The following is a 20,376-nucleotide window of genomic DNA, read 5'->3' as shown; positions in this document are numbered from 1 at the left end:
TTCCCCAATGGAAATATGGGGGTCGTCCTATAATCAGAGTAATCTTATATTCGGGACAATACGGTAATTTTATGTTGTTCAATACAATCAGATATGACTTTTCTGTTTGGATGTACAGTATGGGCTATCAGGGCCAGAACGTTGTTTTTGCCACCCAGTTAGTAAGCGTTCCCGCATAACTTCCGGGTATGATGATGATGATGTCATGTGCATACCCTCCATTATGCTAATGAGTGTTTGGGAACTCACCGCTTGGTTTCGCCTTCATGGATCTTCACACACTTGCTCAGTTTGTCAGCTTGGAGTACACAGCTGGAACACACGCACACTTATGAACACTGTCTGTCTGTCTGTCTGTCTGTGCGCACACTCAAACATTTTAGAACCGGAATTGTATTTTTGGATAAACTATAAGAAACGCATGAATCCCATTGTAAAACTTTGAATAGAAGGCTCCATGTAAACCCAGTTTCTGAACAATTCTCATGATCTCTAATGACTCACCTGAGCCCACAGTCCATAGCAATACAGGTCATATCAACAGACTGGACATCAAAAATAGCAGATCTACAAGCTCATATCGCGCCACCGAGTGGCGCGATATGAGCTTGTAGATCTGCTATTTTTCAATAGCTAAAGCATGACATGATGCCAACACCAAAATGGGTGCCCGGCAGAATGGGTTAGAAATATGAGCATCTTGGACCCACTGATTGAGACCCCCCCCCCCTCAGAATGAAGAAATGGAACCATTTCCATTATTCTAGACCGAAAAGCTCACATTCATTCATGGCATAATATATTTATTTGTTGAAACATGCTGTTCAGAACTGTTCAGATGAAGCTTTTTTTTCCTGGAGCGATTGTTCTCAGGTTTGAATTGTTTTCTGGGGAAATTCACTTCTACTTTTTGTGCTGGCGCATATGAAAGTCATAAAAATGATACTAGCTGAAGGCCAAACAGACCCCTCAATAACAGTGGGGTACTGTGTGTGTGTGTGTGTGTGTGTGTGTGTGTGTGTGTGTGTGTGTGTGTGTGCGCGCACATAATACGTTGTCTTTTGTCTGCTTTGAATCCCCTAAATGCTATGTATGACAGAAGGTTGTTAGGGACAATGTGCTTCAAATCTCTGCTTTCTGTACAGTTAGCTAATGTATAACAGATACATATGAATACATAGGAGCTAGTGTGTGTGATGTTTGGCAAAATGTTTAGGAGTAATATAAACATTAGTGTGTGTGTGTGTGTGTGTGTGTGTGTGTGTGTGTGTGTGTGTGTGTGTGTGTGTGTGATACGACTTGGCCTGTTGTAGCGCCACCATGACGCTGATTTGAAAACTGTCAAGTGGCATTTCTTCCTCAGCCTAGTGGGAATATGCATTCACATTTTCACCGCAATCGGACGCTGCGTTGAGGAGTTGTGGTGATTTGTACAAAATGGGTACAAAGCGGGCTACTCCTGAAAACTTTAGCAGCCAATCGTAGCCAATCAGGATGGATTATGAGAAATCAAACAAACCCGTCTTGATCACTTGACCTTGGAGAGCATGTGTACCGATTTGCGTGAAATTTGGATAAAATAATAGTAATATTAGAAAATGTGTTTTACATATGTCGGCCTCCTCGTGGCACTATAAAGAGCAGATGTGAAATATTCAATTTTGTTGAATGGCTCTAGAGAGACCAATTTGCGTGATGTTTGGACATAATCTGTAGGTGTACTGTCCAAAAACATGTTTGCACAAAGCGGCCTCCTGGTGGAGCTATAAGAGGTGAAATGTGAAAACCTTGGGGCAGAGGTTCAGCTGTGGCATTCAGGGAGTGTGTGTGTGCAGAGTATGGCTGCAATCAAGCCAATGGTGCCGGAGATTAGCTGTCCACAGACCGACACACGGACGGACACACATGGACGGACGGACGGACAGAGTGCAAAACATACTCTCTCCCCATGCCCATGTATTGCCCATTTATAGGTGGAGACAATGAGAAAGTAGGGTGTAGTAGAAAATAATAGACTGAGATTCAGAACTTGTATGTCTCTCTCACACGCACACACACACACACACACACACACACACACACACACACACACACACACACACACACACACACACACACACACACACACACACACACACACAGAGAGAATGTGCAGAAATAGTAGTACATCAGAACTCCACTGCAGGCAGAATTAAAGAGGGTTGCCGTGATTTTTGTATTTTTTTTCCCTCCAGTTTTTCATGTGTTTGTGAGGCGACAGTACTTCATTAGACCCCTTGGTGTGGGCACCAGCGGTGGGAGTGCACAGGGGATGAAGACCTAAGATGAAGACCCACCAAGAGTTCCATCGCGCCAGCGAATATAGCACTTCCGGGTTGTGAGCAAGGACTGTCTAAAGATGACAAGAAGCGAAGACCGTACGGGCGACGCCATGTTGCTCACATGGTGCTCCATGGAAGGAAAGAAACATGCGCAGTTGCAGACCAAGGAAGCTGAACGCGGAAGTGTTGGCTGCATAAAGCCCATTGCGCATGTTTCTTTCCTTCCATGGAGCACCATGTGAGCAACATGGCGGCGCCCTTACGGTCTTCGCTTCCCGTCCTCTTTATACAGTCCTTGGTTGTGAGCTGGCTAATAATAAGGGCTTCAGAATAAGACCTTTAATGTAAATAATGTTTTTTTTAAGTAATACATTTATTTTAAAAATGCATTTATGATATGTCTTAGTTTAGAGCAGTGGTTCCCAAAGTGGGCTCCGGGGACCCCCAGGGGTCCTTCAGGGAGTTCCAGGGGGTCCCCAGCTAAATGATCGTTTGGAACCAAATGCACCCTTATGTGTCTGTAACTCGGAGTGTTTACGATACGGATGTATTGTACACTCCCAGAGTTAAATTAACATTGATTTTACAATATAAATTGGGGGTCCCAGAGATAGAAATGCCATTAAATGGGGGTTCGTAGCCTAATGCATATCAAACTGGGGGTCCTTGAAATGAATATGGTTGAGAATCACTGCTAGAGCCATAACAATCTTCTCTTATGGCATATATTTTCAATTGGTGGTCCGCGGGGCTAATTAGTGTAATTTGGGGGTCCTTGACATGAAAGCGTTTGGGGAACCACTGGTTTAGAGACCAGGATTACTGCATGTTTTTTTGTGAGGGTACCTACCCTAGGGCAGGGGTTCTCAACCCGTGGGTCACGAGACATGGCCAAAGTATTTCAGGGGGTCCCCAGCCAAAAACGTTGAGATCCCCTGGCCCTAGGGGATACGGGGAGAACATGTGTAGACACACACTTGCTGTCTGTCTCACTAGCCTCCAGGCACCAAGTGCAGGGACAGTTTGATGACTGAAATGGACACAAACAAGAGAGACCCATAAATATTATATAATCCTATTTCGCTATATAGCAATAATTTAGCAAATGCTCAAATCGTGTAGTAAATTAAACTGTGTTTTAACAGAAAGTATTATGTAAACGCAAAATACTCTAACATCAACAAACGTCATCATGTTTAAGATTAAGAGTCACCAGTAGTACACAGCCAAAGCAACTTTGATCTATTTTTAATATACAGGCGTGTTAGCGGCGCGGCGGCGCCCTCTGTTGTGATATGAAGGGAATGCGTGTTGCGTATAGGCCTACCCTACCTCAACAGTCTGGGGCTTGTCTGTTCTCTTCTCACGATCTGTCACATGTAGTCCTTTTTGCTATGCACAAACAATTGTAAAATATGTCATATGTAGGCTATAATAAATACACCACACACACACCTGTTGTAGAAACTTTGAATGTCGACTTTTCGGACTTTAACATGCCATATATAGTTTCCTGTGATAGTGACAGGCAGCATCCTATTATTTACAATTATATTAAAATATAAAGTACACTAATATACATACCGGTAACTAAAATAAATAACAAAGTCTCCTCCAAGTTCCATACACTCAGATTCTGTGCTGTCATCATGTTTAGAGGAATGGGGCACTTTGTGTGACGTTCTCACTCTGTCTCCTCTTTTCACAGTCTTTTTTTCACTTCTGCTTTGCTAGAGGGTGATAGTTATCAAAATGCTTGTCAAAATGTTAATCAATCGTACAATCGAACAGTGATCATTCCCCACTGATCCAGGCAGATCCATGCACTGCACCCCAGCAGAAGAAAAAGGCTTATTATGTTTGTTTACTTAGCTTGAATGGATAGGAACAGGGCGGGTCTTATCGGAGTCATAAGCCAATAGCATCGCCGGACATTGTAGATCGTCACGCACACCGACCAATCGCCGAAGCGTACAGCACGGACAAACGAGACCACGTGACCCCCTTTCTCTTTTTTCCCCCTCCCTCCCTCCCTCCCTCACAGGACAGAGAGAGACACAAGAAGAAGAAATCGTGGATTTTTAGTCCGTTTTGCGGCCAAAACAGCGAAAGAAACAAACGGACAAAGAAGACACGTTATTCCCGCAGTGGCGACGGAGGAGGGCCATGCGCGATTATCGGCGTTAAAAGTGCAGAATCGTGTGACCGTGTGCCGCGGGGGGTTTGTTCAGCGGTTCTGAACGGGAAGACGTGTGTTTTTCTTCAACAGCTGTCTTACAAATTAGCGACGGATTCTCTGTTTGCGTTTCGAACTAGTCTGCTCAGTGTGTTGTTGGTGAGTACAAATGGTGGAGGATCGACACACATAATAGGCTGCACGGCACGCACGTCGCACGCACACATACACACGGGTGTCGCTTGACAAAAAAAAAAAAAGAACAGATCTACAACAAGCTAGCAAGCAACGCGGTGTTAGCTTGTAGATCTGTTTTTTTTTCGTAAGCGACACCGTGGTACTACGGAGTATAAATGGCTTGACACGCTGTCATGGTGGAACCAAACATCTTAAATATCATTTTACATTATGGGGAATATAAACGCAATAAATCAAGTGTTTTATGGACACGTTGCCGTCCCTAGATATATTTATATCGAGATGTTCCTTCACACTTATTTAAAACAAACCGTTAACAGACAGTCAGTCACACACACAAGATAAACCCAACATTAATGGATTATGTTTCTTATTATTCGTGATTAAAGAAACGTTTGGGAGACTGACTGAAAGCCACGCAGGCATTATTATGTGTGTGTTTTGAAGATGAGGAGGGTGTGAATGTGATGATGATAATGGGCGCTTCTTGTTGGGTGTTTGTTCACAGACCACATGACCACAAAGCAGCAAACCCACAGCCTGCCTCTGTCTCATATCTCTGTAGTGCTGTGCTAGGCTAGGCTAGCTGGATTTAGCTCATGTGAAGCTACGCAGCATCGTCGAGCCACCACCACCAGAGACGAGACGTTTATAATAACTATTATTGACATCAGCTAAAACACTCTTTATTACACACGCGCGTCGCGACTGTGCCAGCTAGATAACAACGTTCCTGGGTTTTGAACCTTAAACGTATCGGGTGTGTGCGTGTGTGTGCTTTTGAAGACAAGACAAGGAGCTATCATGCCAGGTAAAGCCTTCTATACAAGAAGTACCTTCTTAGCTTCGACGACACGTTTAATACAAAGTTAGCCCGTGCGTTGTTGTGTCAACGAGTGGGGTGTGGTGGGCGCGTGGCAAACGCGTCGGGTTGTTTGTTTGACCCGGTTCGGCTGGCTCTGATGATCCCGCGATCGGGGTTCGGTTTATGATTGTCCCGACCCACGGAGGACCAACCATGCTGGTGGTAAAACAGCGTGCTAACTGTACCACCGCGCTGCTATTAGCGCAGGGCAGCGGCCTGCTTGGAGAGATCAGCCACCGCGACGCGACATGCATAGTGAACGTCCATGTGTCTCGTTTTTTTCTTTCTCTCTCCCTCCAAACGTCGGTGACCTTTTTATTACGAGGCGGATCCGTGGTTCGGGACTCGGGTCGTGTTAGTTTTGACAGCCTTTCACTTCCATAAAGACTTGTTTTGAACCCGGGACCCCCGGGTTGACTAGCCCCCCACCACCACACAGTACACTACACCACCTCCATAAGCCGTCAGTGTCTCTTTGTTGTTGGGACACCTCTCTCTCGGCTGTCTCACCTTCTTCCATCCATTCCATTCACACAGACACCCTAATGAATAATTTTATTTACAGCTACGGCTAAAAGCGACGCGTTCGTTGTGTGTGTATTAGCCACTTAGCATTAGCCGGGGCTAAAGCCGTCCCCAATCCCTTTAACAACTTTTCGGAAACCGAGGCCTGTGCTTTTGTAGCATTAGTTAGCCCCCTGCTAGCTTAAGCTAGCCCCGTCCCGGTGCACTTATAGTGTCAACGTTGAAACGCTAGCTTAAGAGCCTCGTTTCATTTCACCCCGACGTACGACCGTGTCGCTCGTCACCAAAAAAAGAGCCGATGTACAGCTAAAGCTGACGCGTTGTTTAGTTTGTAGATAGGCTCTTCTTTTTAAGGGGGGGGGGGGGGGGGCAAAGCACGGTGGAGTCAAACACGCCACGACGACGCAGCTCTCCATCCATGCAGGGTGTATTATAACGTTACATAATCCGTTATGTAGCAGCAGGTCAATCTTAACACACCGTCCTCACTAGTCACTACACACACCAACAAGCCTCTCTCACTCAGCCTTAACAAATGTGACGTTTTTACTTTTTCCAGGGTGCCTTTTAAAATCGGTTGCCGATTGTGTGTTTGGTTTAATCTGTACATCGTGGCACTGGTATACTTACAAATGGTACTGTAGTAATTTAATGTACAGTGCACTGCAGACGAAGAGCTGTCAACACTGGCTGCACTGACTGAAACGACAGCACAATGTTTAACAATAGGCTGTCTGTGTGTGTGTGTATATACACGAGTGGGAGATCTTCAGTTCTGACCAAGAATGATATTTATGTTATGACAAAGTTGTCTCTTCTCTCACCCGCGTTTTTGTCATCAACTTCCATTTTCAGCTACATTGTTGACATTCACACGACTTTTTTTTTTCAGTTTGGAAAGTGTGGGCCTCACTAGCTTGGCATATGTCAAGAGTAATTTTTCACTTTTGGAAAGTGTGGACCTCACTAGCTTGTTATATATCATATCAAGAGTTATGGTGTCTAATGCAGTTTAGAATATATCATCAGCTTGTTGGACTTTGATAACATCAGTGTCTCGGCAGAAACACATGGCAAGTTTAGATAGTAGTGGTGAAGACTGGCTTTTCTGGTGCATTTTTTTTTTTACAAAATGTCTTTTCAGGTAAGAGGGAATACAATAATCTCTTACATCATGATGATCTCCAGATTCCAATTGATCCTTTCCACTAAGTATGTATTGAAACTTGAAACGGCATAAAGGGCTTCAAGTTTAGTACTAGTGGGTGAATGGCTAGTGTGTTGACCTTGTCGTTGCAACGTTTCTTATTCTATTCCAGCCGGAATACTCATAGGTTGCAGTCTCTATACTCTCCTATCTAAATTAAGCAACTGTGTGTGTGTGTGTGTGTGTGTGTGTGTGTGTATATGAAAGTAATATATATAATGTCCTTGCAGGCATATTAGGCAGAGCGGATGGGTTGGGCTGGAACTGTGCTTGCTAAATATTACATGCTGACTGACATATGGGTTATGCAATAGGAACATGTTAGCATTGCTGCCATGCAGTACATGCATCACACAGCATGCTTTTATTTATGCGTCTCTCTTCCCCCCCCGCCCCCCAATAGCCTGTTCCCTTCACCCTTTGAGTACAGATTTTAGGTTTAGGAGCATAACATTATATCTGGGGGGGGGGGGGGGGGGGGGCGTTCTATATTTTAAAGGACATCCAGCTTTCACACAGCACACAGGACTTGTTATTTTCCAATGCAGTTTTTTTACTGCAATTATACTACGGTACTTATTGTCAAACATTTGTGTTGTAAAACAATTTGTTCCATAACATTTGTTATTTGCAGTATACTCTTGTTTTGTAGGCTATGGTAAAAAATGAACACGCAAGGACCGGCAGAAAGGCAGCATTCCTGTACTCGAGAGTAGCCCTGGCATTTCAGTGTGATACATTAATTAATGACAGTGGCATTATTAAGTTTGTGGCATTTATAAAGTTTACCATTATTTGTCCTCAAGGTAGTCTTAGACTTGCACCTCATTCTTGAGGGAAGACTAATATATATACATGATGTCATGTGAGTGCATAGTCATCTGTAGGCAAGGATGACATCACGCGAATACAGACATTTTGCTCTTATGTCATACTCGGCTGAGGTGATGCCATTTTCCAGCTTTGATTTTAAACCGAAACCACTATAATTATGTAAACATCAGAATCGGCGTGATCTTGTAAATGGTTTATTCTGAGGTCAGGGGTTAGGCATTGGCGGCTAGGCGTTAGGCAATGGGTCAATCTCAGGTCTCGGGTGTCCTCACATGTTGAGCTTTAGAAAGTTTGTAGAGGATTAGCGGCGATCATTGACAAGTTTGCACATTGTCATCTCTGGTGCTGAAACTGAACACCTTGCATGAGTCATGACAATTCTAGTTGGAGTGGCTTTATACTACTGCAGGGTGAACTGATTTGACTGAGTTGGGCCTTGGAACCTTGATGGTGACAGCGGCTGGAGAGATGGCTAGACCTTCATGTTAGGAATAGAGGTACTGGGTGACAGCGGCTGGAGAGATGGCTAGACCTTCATGTTAGGAATAGAGGTACTGGGTCGCACACGGCAAGAGTGACATTTAACTCTTTATTTTCTACATCACAAATGCATGACAGATGTTTCAGCTATCCAGCCTTCATCAGCCTTCACCACACTGATGATGGCTGGATAGCCGAAACGTCTGTCATGCATTTGATGTAGAAAATAAGAGTTAAATTTCACTCTTGCTGTGTGCAACCCAGTACCTCTATTTGTTGTTCTAAGCAGGTAATGCGCCATAACCCATAAGGCAGAGTGCGGTGGTTACAAGAAAAGTAATTTATCGTTTTATCGACCTCACTCATTTCTGTTCCAATTCTTTCAAGCACTTTCAGCTGTAATGCATCTCATTCTGAGCCATTTCATTCTGACATTATGCTTAACCGTGTTGTGTGTTCCAGTAGTTGGAACTCAGTAGTTGGAGCAGCCTTCTCTGAAATTATGTACAAAAGCCAGAATGTTGTTCTACTCTTCACAAGTCGATGGGCATCTCTATGAGCCACAATGTTCAAGGTTAATAATTACAGATTGCCCTTTTACCACACCGCTGCTATTCACAAGGATACATACCCCTGCCATCAGACTACCACCATAATGAGCCATTACTTACAGCCTAGTTAAATATCTAAGAGTAATATTTTTAAAGTGCAATGTGATTCTTGACCCAGCAGCACCCAACAATCTTTATTATCTTCTTACAACAAATATCTCCTAAGATCACACTTACAGATTTTTGACAGGAGAACCAATTCAATCGGCTATATCTGACTATAGAGTTGACCTTTTGTCATGTGAAAATATTGCAAGTTATATGCATGTGTGCTGAAAACTATTTTCTGAGGGAGGACTTCACATTCAACTTTATTGTTAAAAGAACTTCTTTGTGGAATGCAGATGCAGTGCTTTCTAGCTAGTTGGCTACTCTAACCAATGTAAAGTTTATACTATTCCAGAGGATCCATCTGACTGTTCAGAGACTGGGAAGCAGATGTAGTTACACTCAGTATGGGTTTCAAAAAGCTGGTCTTCTGTGTCTTCTTGGCTTTGTCTTTGTTCTGCCGTAGGGCTCTGTGTGAAGGTAGATGTAGACTGAGCCCATGTGGTCAGCTTATACGGTCAGCAGCAGGTGACTCCAGCTCAGATGCAGCTCTGGCTTGTCACGGTCAATGTATTGGGTTTTTGACATAACCAAGCAGGTCGTCATCAGTGGTGAGATCGTGATGCTTGGCAGAGGTCATCGTTAATGGTTGGATTAATTGCTTTTGTGTGTTAAGTTATTTCAGGGTGAAGATGTGACTTTAAACTACAGTCAGATATTACAGACTTTAGGACATACATAATGTTACAAATGTGCCCTGTAGCCACTTTCAATCTTGTGTCGACTCTTTATCGGACATTTTATTATAGAAGAAAGTACGGAAACATGTCAAAGAATGTCAACAATAGTGAAAATAGCCTATCTGCAAGCTCAAGGCTTGCATATCGGCTATTTATTGTATGACAAAGTATATTGTGCTTAAAGTGGAATGAAACCCTAGTCAGATTTTTTTGTAGGTTCTTCAAATTCAGGTAAAAACATAGCAGGCTTGTAAGAAATTGCAGCTGAGAAAATGAATAAAGGGTGTGTTAAATGTAGATGTGCCCCCATGGCTATGGGTGTGCATGTACAAGGGAAACATACAGTACAGTTACTACAGTATTTACATGCCTAAATCTATCACACCCATTTAGTATTAATTTGATTGGCTGCAGCTGTGTTACTTGCATTCACAGCGTACTATAAGGTCCGTCGTATGCAGCATGCCATGTTTTACCCTGCTGTAGTTTTTAACGTGAAGTGGAAGACGGGCTACACAATCAGCCTAAGGTTTCATCCCCTGGCTCTCCCCCTTTAGACCTTATACCTTTCTATGTCCGCGACAGCATCTGTCATTTTTGATGTTGCTATGAATGCAATGATGGCAACAAAATGCCTCGCTGTCTGCCTTCGGGAACTGAGAAATGGCCATTTCCTTGTCCAAACATGTCGAATGTGGAACCTAACCTAACATGTTGGTGATATGGTGATGAGTTTCTGCTGAGATAGTTCAAGCTGTGTTTGAGCCTTGTGCAATGGAAGTCTTATTTTGTTTTTGTTCTTCCAGCTGAAGGGGAATGTAGTTGACCTCTTATTCTTTATATTAAAAAAGTACAAGAGACACTTGACTTGTGTCAATTAGAATATGTATTGATACATTTTTGTCTATTTAGTTTATTTCGAAACACTGATTAAATTAGATTTTGTTCCTACCATATTCTTTTTATTAACGGAATACTAATGTCATAATGAATCAACTCAACTCCATATCTGAATACCAGTGGCAATATTTTATTTGAGATAAAGGCCTACTTTATTGAGATAAAAATGTTCTCTTTCAATGCCTTACATTCAAGCGCTTCCCTCAGGGCCTGTACTATGTGAGCTCCACCGTGTGGTCTATTGGGAAGTATCCTGTATGTTTTGAACACGAGTGCAGCTAGGCTATAAATTATCGCTTGTAACTTTGTGTTGAATCTCGCCACAGCCGTGGAATGGCCTTGTTGGACAGTCGAAATGTGTCCTTCTAGACCAGGGGCTCTCAACCTTTTTGCCTGGGGACCCCTGGAAATGGTCTGGCCATGTCTCGCGATTCGATGAATCCGACACACTGTCTGCATTGATGATAGATTGCTATGAACACATACTGACCTCGGTCCCTGCTGGAGCATCTTCCATAAAATCCTCTGTCTCTTGATATTTCAGAAGCAAAGATTAAAGCTTCAATCTGTATGTATGTAGAACGGCAAGAACATGGGTCTAGAATTATAATACCTAAACACAATTCTACATATTGAGGTAATTGTTTAGGAAACGGAAACCGAGGATTCCTTTCACACGGTTTCACAAATCAAAACACTTTCTTTCTTTTCATAGAAAAATAATAGTTATTTTGATTATTATCTTATGGTGAGTTTTTGGTAACGGTAAATCTCTAGTGAGCGCTAGTCTGTGGAAGCTGTACGTAACCATGAGAGCATGGCATGCACTGATAGAATGTACTATAAAGGCAGATTGTGGTGAAAAAGTATCTCTCTGAATCAGCTTTGTCACATCACAGGTTTGCAGAAGTAAAAGTGGGCGAAAACTGAAAGTTTTGAAGAAAAGATGGGGGAGGGGGAAGAGAGAGCGATGAAAGAAAAACGATCTATATTTGTCACCGCATGTACATGTCCAGGCATATATACCCGAGGGAAGATGTAGGTGTGTGAGCATAGCAGCAGAACTACTGTACGTGCTATACCATGGGAGTAACGATAGACTCTTTTATTCTCATCAGGATCTGGGAGAGTTGGTCATTGGATATTTAGTCTCCATATATGGGGATATTCGACTAGGACGTCGGGCTATATGACGTATCCGACTAGCACGTTGGGTTATATGACATGTGTCGATGTGGTAGAACCCATATATGGATAGGTCTCATTGGCCCAGTCATCCTGACAAAGTATAGTCGGATAATAGAGCTCTCTGCTCAAGGGAGAAGTATAAGCATCCTGGTTTAAGTTCTAGTTGGACACCACTGCTGTTCTAACCTTAAAGCAACCAGCATCAGAGCTATGAGCCATTTTATAATGGGCATTATGCGAGAGAAACACGCTCAAAGAATTGTTGGCACGCGTCAACGGCATAATCCACAAGGTAAACTGACACTGGTGTAAACAACGGATACGTCCACGAGGTAGAGCAAAAACATCAATAAAACGGCACATGTGGGTGAGCCACCTTTTGGCACGAGTCGTTTAGCCCATTCTGACCTGAGATCAGATTCATACGAGGTTTCCGCCGGACACACACTGGTCTGATGAACCCATTCTGACCTGAGATCAGATTCTAGAAATGTCAGTCGCTCTTCGATTTTTCAAAAATAGCAGACCTACAAGCTCGTATCGCGACACTCGGTGGCACGATATGAGCTTGTAGATCTGCTATTTTTAAATAGCTAAAGCATAACATGATGCTGACACCAAAATGGGTGCCCGGTCAGAATGGGTTAGATATAAGACAGAATATCTGGCTAAGCTACTTGTAGAGCATTGCATTAGAGGTTTTCTACATCCCGGTCAGGTTCGTATCGAACACCACTGTAGCGGGTCCTAACTAAATAACCAGCACTGGTTCGAGCTATTTTTCATGAGTGAGTCACTTATCACTGGCGTGACGTCATGTTGTAAAAGATTACGCGTTAGGGTATGTATGTGTATGCAATCGGTTTCCCTTATTTTAAATGGCTGGCATTTAACAGTGAGCACTGTATGTGCATGACACAGGAATGTGGAGTTTTCAAATGTTAAAACCTTCTCTTGGGTTCCATGCGTTTGAATGAGTAGCTAATGGAGGTAAAAAAATCCTTATTTATCTAATTGTGACATTCGTGTAATTGATTCTGTCAGAGCCGGCTGAGATGAGCGGTCCCGAGGTGGCCAAGACACCGGGAGGCGGAGCTCCGGGGAAGGAGGGAAAGGAGCCTGTGGCCAATGGACACGCAGGAGAGGGTGGAGAGGCCAACCCATTTGCCGACTACATGTGGATGGAGAACGAGGAAGAGTACAACAGACAGGTGCGTGAGTATGTTTAGAAGGATAAGACTGCATGCCGTCAGGTACGCAATAGGCACACCCGTTTATGCACTCTGAATCACGCTAATGTACATTGACGCACAAACTCATTGCATGGCATGCAATACATACATCACTCGTGTATACAAATTGGCAAAGAGATTCAGGTGTGGAACTTGTATTTTGATTCATGGTTTGTGGAATTGTCTTGGTTTTTTAACGTAAATGCTTTTCAGTTTAACCCAAAGATAGTTGAGCATCATTCCGGCTTATTTGTGAGTGATTGTGGTGTCTGTGGCTACTAGTCTATTAACCCATTCTGGCCTGAGATCAGATTCATACGAGGTTTCCACTGGACACACACTGGTCTGATTAACCCATTCTGACCTGAGATCAGATTCTAAAAATGTCAGTTGTTCTTCGATTTTTCAAAAATAGCAGACCTATAGATCTGCTATTTTTCAATAGCTAAAGCATAACATGATGCTATAACACCAAAATGGGTTCCCGTTCAGAATGGGTTAAATGGCACTGCCCTTGCTAGTCCATATGGGAAAAACTAAAATAAACGTAGGTTATTCTTTATTCCACCACAGTTTTGTCATCAATGCGGATCCTCCTAGGTTATTTTCAGGCTGAAGGTTTGTAATGTGGTAGCCTCGCAAACCCAGACGTTTTTATTTCCAGGGAGAAAAACTAAAGTCTGGGACCGAGTCCACTTCAATTCGACATAGAGTTGCGCAAATGTCGATCACTCTTTGCTGATTTCTGATCGTCTGCACCTTTGTTAAATTGACGCACACCCGTCACACACACACACACACACACATTAACGCTTCTAGAGAGACTTAAGCGTGACCAGAATTAGGTAAGAATGGAAGATTATGCCTCCCGGTTTTGGGGGTGAACGGAAGGGAGGGGCTTTTCAGAGTAAAAATCTGCTATATCTGCTGGCACTCTAGTGCCTTTTATTTTGAAGAATTCCCTGGCAAAAGTGTTAAAACTTACAAAAAGTGCCCCTCTGGGCACAGGTCTCCACTAGGATAGGAGCATTTTTGGGGAAATGTCAAGTGGCATTTCTTCCTCCGCCTAGTGGGAATATGCATGCACAGTTTCACCGCAATCGGACGCTGTGTTAATGATTTGCGCCATTTTGTACAAAACGTGTAGGTTCGTCGTTGGCATCCAGGGAGTGTGTGCGTGTACAGTTCGGCATCGACCAGGCCAACGGTGCCAGAGATTAGTTGTACACGGAGTGCAAAACATACTCTCTCGTCTCTCCATGCTTTCGGCCTGGTGGAGACTAACATCTGATGTTAATTTGAATATTATCATAAGCTTTTCAATTCATAATCAGCATTGAGTCACACCCACACCTGCTAGATTAAAACATTGCCAGTATTCACTACTTTGCACACTACTAGTAATGTTATTTCTGTCTTGTCAAAAGTGCCTACTTGAAAGCAGTGCCTGCTTCTGATTCAGATATGCTTGTCGGCCTTACGTTTGGTACTTTTGTATCCGGGTACTTTGATTATTGTTGCATCCAGCCTTGCCTCCATCTCTCCGGTATTTCAATTGTTCCTCTCTTGAGGTCTACCATTATGATGATAATGGCATTATAGTTTCAAGGCTATTTTAATTAACCCATTCTGAACGGGCACCCGTTTTGGTGTCAGCATCATGTTATGCTTTAGCTATTTAAAAATAGCAGATCTACAAGCTCATATCGCGCCACCGAGTGGCGCGATACGAGCTTGTAGGTCTGCTATTTTTGAAAAATCGAAGAACGACTGACATTTTTAGAATCTGATCTCAGGTCAGAATGGGTTCATCAGACCAGTGTGTGTCCAGTGGAAACCTCGTATGAATCTGATCTCAGGTCAGAATGGGTTAAGAGGAGTGGTCCTCTTGCCTTCCTTTTCCACCGTCTATACCATCTCTCCGGTCTCTGTCCCGTCTATAAATATATTGTCTGCTTAATGCTTACCCATGAATATTGTCTCATCTGTCGTGTGTGTGTGTGTGTGTGTGTGTGTGTGTGTGTGTGTGTGTGTCTCTCTCAGGTGGAGGAGGAGCTGTTGGAGCAGGAGTTCTTGGAGCGTTGCTTCCAGGAGATGCTCGAGGAGGAGGACCAGGATTGGTTCATCCCGTCCCGTGACCTCAACAACCAGGGGGTGGGCCAACTCCAGCAACAGCTCAACGGCCTGTCTGTCAATGATCACCACGGCAACCTGGAGGAAGTTGCGGTGAGGCCACGCATGCACTCTTTTTCTTTTCTTTTTTATAAAGTATATTTATTGGTTTTTTTAAAGACAAACAGACATTACACAACAAGAACATAATAACAAACAACAAAAGAAAATGAATAAAAGAAAATAAAAACGGCTCTATTTCTACTATTATAAATAAAAAGATTGAATATACAAAGATATGACAAGGACAATGAACCATAATGACTTAAGAATTTTGATAGACTCCCATTCAGGAAATGCATCCATACAGTACATAAATACATACCGGTATATTAAAAAGGCAGACAACAGTTATCATAGGCACCAAATCATTACAAAAACACATCGAGACCCCTGCCCGGGCGACCACCCCCCATACCCAAAGGGCAGACAAGCCCCCGCCCCAAAGCAGAGCACCCACTAGGGAAGAATGCTAGCATATAAGATATCTAAGGTTGGCACGGAAAACCTCCAAGTACCGTGGCAGACAGTGTGGTTCCAATATGATTCAAATAAGGGTCCCAAATTTTGTAGAACGTGTCCAATTTAGAATGCAACATTCACAAGGAATACAGTCCATTATAATGTTATGCCATGATTTATTTGATGGAGCAACATCCTTGATCCAAAACAAAAGAATATTATTCTTAGCAGCAAACATTAATAAGTTGAACAACCTCTTATGTTTGACATCAATGACATGAACATCCGGGAGACAAAGTAAAAGACACAACGGATCTAAATCGATCGAGACACCAAAAATAACAGAGTTCTGACACAATGTCATACCAATAGTTCTGAAGCTTCACACAGGACCAAAGACAGTGAACTAATTACCATTCTCTGTCTTGCACTTAACCCATTCTGAACGGGCACCCATTTTGGTGTCGGCATCATGTTATGCTTTAGCTATTGAAAAATAGCAGATCTACAAGCTCATATCGCGCCACCGAGTGGCGCGATACGAGCTTGTAGGTCTGCTATTTTTGAATAATCGAAGAACGACTGACATTTTTAGAATCTGATCTCAGGTCAGAATGGGTTCATCAGACCAGTGTGTGTCCAGTGGAAACCTCACATGAATCTGATCTCAGGTCAGAATGGGTTAAAGCAAAATGGGGACGCACTGAGATCCATTTTGTTCTTGAGAGCAGGAGTTATATGTATACGATGTAATATTCTGAACTGGATGGATTTAGTTCGGTTACAAACTGAAATCTGTTTCGCATAGGCCCACATATCTGCCCAGCCCTCATCATGCGCATGCACTCTTTTGACTAGGGATGCTCCGATCAGATTTTCTTTGGGACCGATCACAGATTGTTTTTCTCATGATCGGCCGATACCCATCTTGTTGAGTAATAGGAAAATTTTAATATTTCCAAAATTATTATTTGTCAAAACTCACGTCAAAACAGTTCCTGTGTGGGGTCACTGGGGTGGCCGCTGGCCTTGTGGTCCAGGCGCATGCCACATATAGGCTCCGGCCTGACGCCGCGTTGCGTGTTCGAGTCGACCTTTGCTGCATATCTCCCCCATCTCTCTCTCTCCCTCTTTCCTGTCAATCTCCACTTGTATCTATCAATAGGCAGAAAAGCCCAAAACAAAACAAAACTGTTCCCGTGTTTGTGTGTGGCGAGGAAGGGGGGAATGTTTAGGCCTGTCACAAAGATGCAAATGATATACTATATATCTGAGTGACTTTTATACCACTTAAATGGTATAAGATAGGGTAAATTGTCAATCACAGATTGGGAAAATCACAGATTGAGTCATTTGGAGTGAATATCGCCCGATCATAGATCGGTGGCTGATTGATCGGAGCATCTCTACTTTTGACCACTTTCAACCTGGCGTCACTACTTTAAGCATTTTAGGTTCAAATCCCCTAAATGTGATGCAACGCATTGTGAACTTGTAGATTGGCAATTTTTTATTATGTCCTAACTAACTAAATTTTGATCAACGCCATGCACAATTTAATCATTCATCGAAATCTTTTGTATGAAAATGACCGTAATCATGTCATGATCGTGACAGTCCTACTCACTGTCTCTTGTTTTTTCTTCTTTCACAGAGGAAGAGCATTTTGAATCCTGAAGCGAAGGAGTTTGTCCCGGGAAAGAAATACTAGGAGACCCCCTCACCCCCATCGGAGCCTCCACACACATCTACATGCGCACGCACACACAGCAACTGCAGTTCTCAGAGACTCTGCGGCCTCAACCGCATATACACTTTACACATGCAACACACACACACACACGTGTTAAGCCAATGTCGTGCTGGCGGGCCCAGTTGGGGGGTGGGGGGATTTCTTTATTTTCTGTCTGTCTCTCTCTCTCTTTGGTTCTTTTTGCTTTTTATTTCCTGGTTGTTTCTTGTAAACTGAAGGGGGAGGCGGGAGGGCAGGTTGGTCATAGTACAGGGGTGGTAGGGTGGGTGAGCCTGCTTTACACTTTGCCGTGTGACTGTGCTGTCTGCCGAAAATAACGAGAATCCGTCATTTTTTGCGGTAGTGCCGCAGCCGTGCGGCGGCGTGTAAATAAGCCTAAACTCAGCAATTCATTTCACGTCACACTGACGTCCACAGAGTACGGCGGCGCACAAACCGACGTCCCCTCCAACACAGGCAGCTACAAAGGAGCGATGCCGAGACACGTTTCTATCCTATTTTTGGTCTAAAGAAAGAAATAAGCTAAGATGTTTTATTTGTGCAGCACTTCATTGCAGAGTGACGTCAAATAGAATTCAACTCTCATTGGAGGATACTTTATAAAATGACAGTGACGTTGGAAAGTGGCTCATTTGTATTTTATTTTATTTTGTCCCCAAGGGGACTGTTTGTGCCGCTGATACTCTGTAGAAGTCACCGTGCTTCTCTGCTCAGTCAGACCTGTTTAGCGTTTCCTCCCATGAGGTCATAATTAAGTTCTGTGACATCGGAAATATCACCTTATTCATTTTCTGTGTATCGAGACACGCAGGTTCTTATTTTGTACATAGCGTGGCCTGATTCCAATCCAAATAGAAGCTCTCCACAAGTTATTGATTTGCGTAGTGATCTTGAAAAGATCTGGACACATTATTACCATGGGTATTAAGTGGTTATTCCTAATTGATGAGGAAATTCCATGGTTTGTATTTTGTTGTTCAGCTTGTAACAGGATGTGCATGATATTTAGATTCTCAGACTCGGGACAAAGTGTAGTGTGGGTATGGGGAAATCATGAATGGTTTTAACTAAGATAATGTAAAAAAAAAATAAGGCTTTTTCCCTAATTCCAGTCTTAGAATCTGACTTTTTATTTCACAACATATTCCCCCATTTCCACTGGGATTTATGGGGCGAATGAATGAGTGTGGCAACAGAGTATTTGGTTTGGAACAGACCCATCTTGTCTCTTTCTGTCATAGTGACATTGTCCTGCATCAGATCATGTGTCCCTATCCAAATCAGGTTCTCCAATAGCCTCTTCTGTTTTTTGTTTTGTTTTTTTTGCTTTCTTTATCTTTCTTCTGAATTGCTTTTTTTGTTTTTTTGAGAGGACGATGTGTTTTGTGTCTCTACTGGGTTGCCATAGCCTGTGGTGTCCATTCAGTCCAGTACAGTCGTGGTCGATAACACACAACCATGACAGTATTGCCTCCAAAAGGGTTCTTCTTTGTCCAGAAGCCGTAGATTGATCTTTTTTAGAAAACTCACTGAAATCTCTTCTGAAGTGACTTTGCCTCAAGCAAATCATCTCTGTCCCACTCTGAACCAATGGGACATAGGATGTGTTGGTGTACTGTTGCTTTTTGGGACATTTTCAGCTCACAACGGTGTCTCATTCTGAAAACTGCAGACCTACAGTACAAAGCTCGCAACATGTCGAATCCGTGACGCGTAGGTCGGCAATTTTCAACACGCGATACTGTCGTGCGACAAAGTATGAATCGGGCTTAAAGGCTTAAAGAAGCAGCCATTTTCACCATTCAGGCGTCACCTCTGTATTAAAGTGTTCGCTTTAGCACTAGAGAAGCTTGAGATTCAGATCTGCTTTCTGTGTATAAAGGGGGCACATTAATGTGGGGTCTGGGCGTTTGGACCACAGCTGATGAAAGGCACCCTGGTTAAGCCAATAGGAATGTCCGCCAGGTGGATTGTGCAACATGAAATCATTTTTGGTGATTTTTGCTTGAGTTAGATGACGACGGTCATTTAAAAAAAGAGGTCCAGAAGACACAAAAATATCAAATTTCCATTCAAAGAAAAATGGATGAAAAAAAAGATGAATAAAGATATTAAAGGCAAAGTTAATTGTATCGCATTCTGTTTTACATATCGGGCATCACTGAAGTATTAAATTACATTTCTGTTTCTCATAACTGATGATTTTACTTGTTGCTTAGCCCTGAGACAAATGTTTGAGAAACGCTGCCCTAGTGTCTGTCCATACTGCCATCCATAGAAGCCTTTACCATTCATGTCTATGCACCTTCACTCTCTTTTCAATACAAATTAGTGCTGGGAATTTCTTCCTTAGAACTGTTTCAATGACCTCATCTGGACCAGGTCTCTCCACTCTGGGTAAAACTCCATATAACTTGCCAACGGTTAGACGGATGTTTGAGGTGCTTACAGTAGTACATTAATCTGCACTTATGGAAAGGCCCTCTTTGGTGTGTTTGGCCATCTGGTGTTGAGGGAGACTAATAAGAAGACAATTCAAAGGGACTGAATATGGTGCTGTATTTTAATTGATCATGTGACGTTCCATCCAAATTGGCTTAAGACGAGATCGACAAGAGATCAATTATGGACTCCATGCATACCTGCCAAAACACAACAATGGAT

General features: G+C 43.0%; 1 protein-coding gene across 2 annotated transcripts; it reads left to right on the top strand.

Moving 5' to 3' along the window:
* The first annotated feature begins 4,359 nt into the window (after positions 1-4,359).
* On the top strand, positions 4,360-19,834 carry LOC310875786 (polyadenylate-binding protein-interacting protein 2B-like). Of its 2 annotated transcripts, none has more exons than XM_083789157.1 (4): positions 4,360-4,656; positions 13,138-13,304; positions 15,369-15,551; positions 17,614-19,834. In XM_083789157.1, the coding sequence occupies exons 2-4, from the start codon at positions 13,149-13,151 to the stop codon at positions 17,668-17,670; spliced, it is 396 nt and encodes a 131-aa protein (XP_083645283.1). In that variant the 5' UTR covers positions 4,360-4,656; positions 13,138-13,148; the 3' UTR covers positions 17,671-19,834. The 2 variants fall into 2 exon arrangements, with proteins under 2 accessions (XP_083645283.1, XP_083645282.1); XM_083789156.1 differs by lacking the exon at positions 4,360-4,656 and adding an exon at positions 5,274-5,506.
* Positions 19,835-20,376: the final 542 nt, after the last annotated feature.

This window comes from Protomyctophum parallelum (assembly GCF_964188405.1).
Source record: "Protomyctophum parallelum genome assembly, chromosome: 18".
NCBI classification, from domain to species: Eukaryota; Metazoa; Chordata; class Actinopteri; order Myctophiformes; family Myctophidae; genus Protomyctophum; species Protomyctophum parallelum.
Note: the sequence above shows the minus strand (reverse complement) of the source record. Positions and strands in the feature narration are given on the sequence as shown.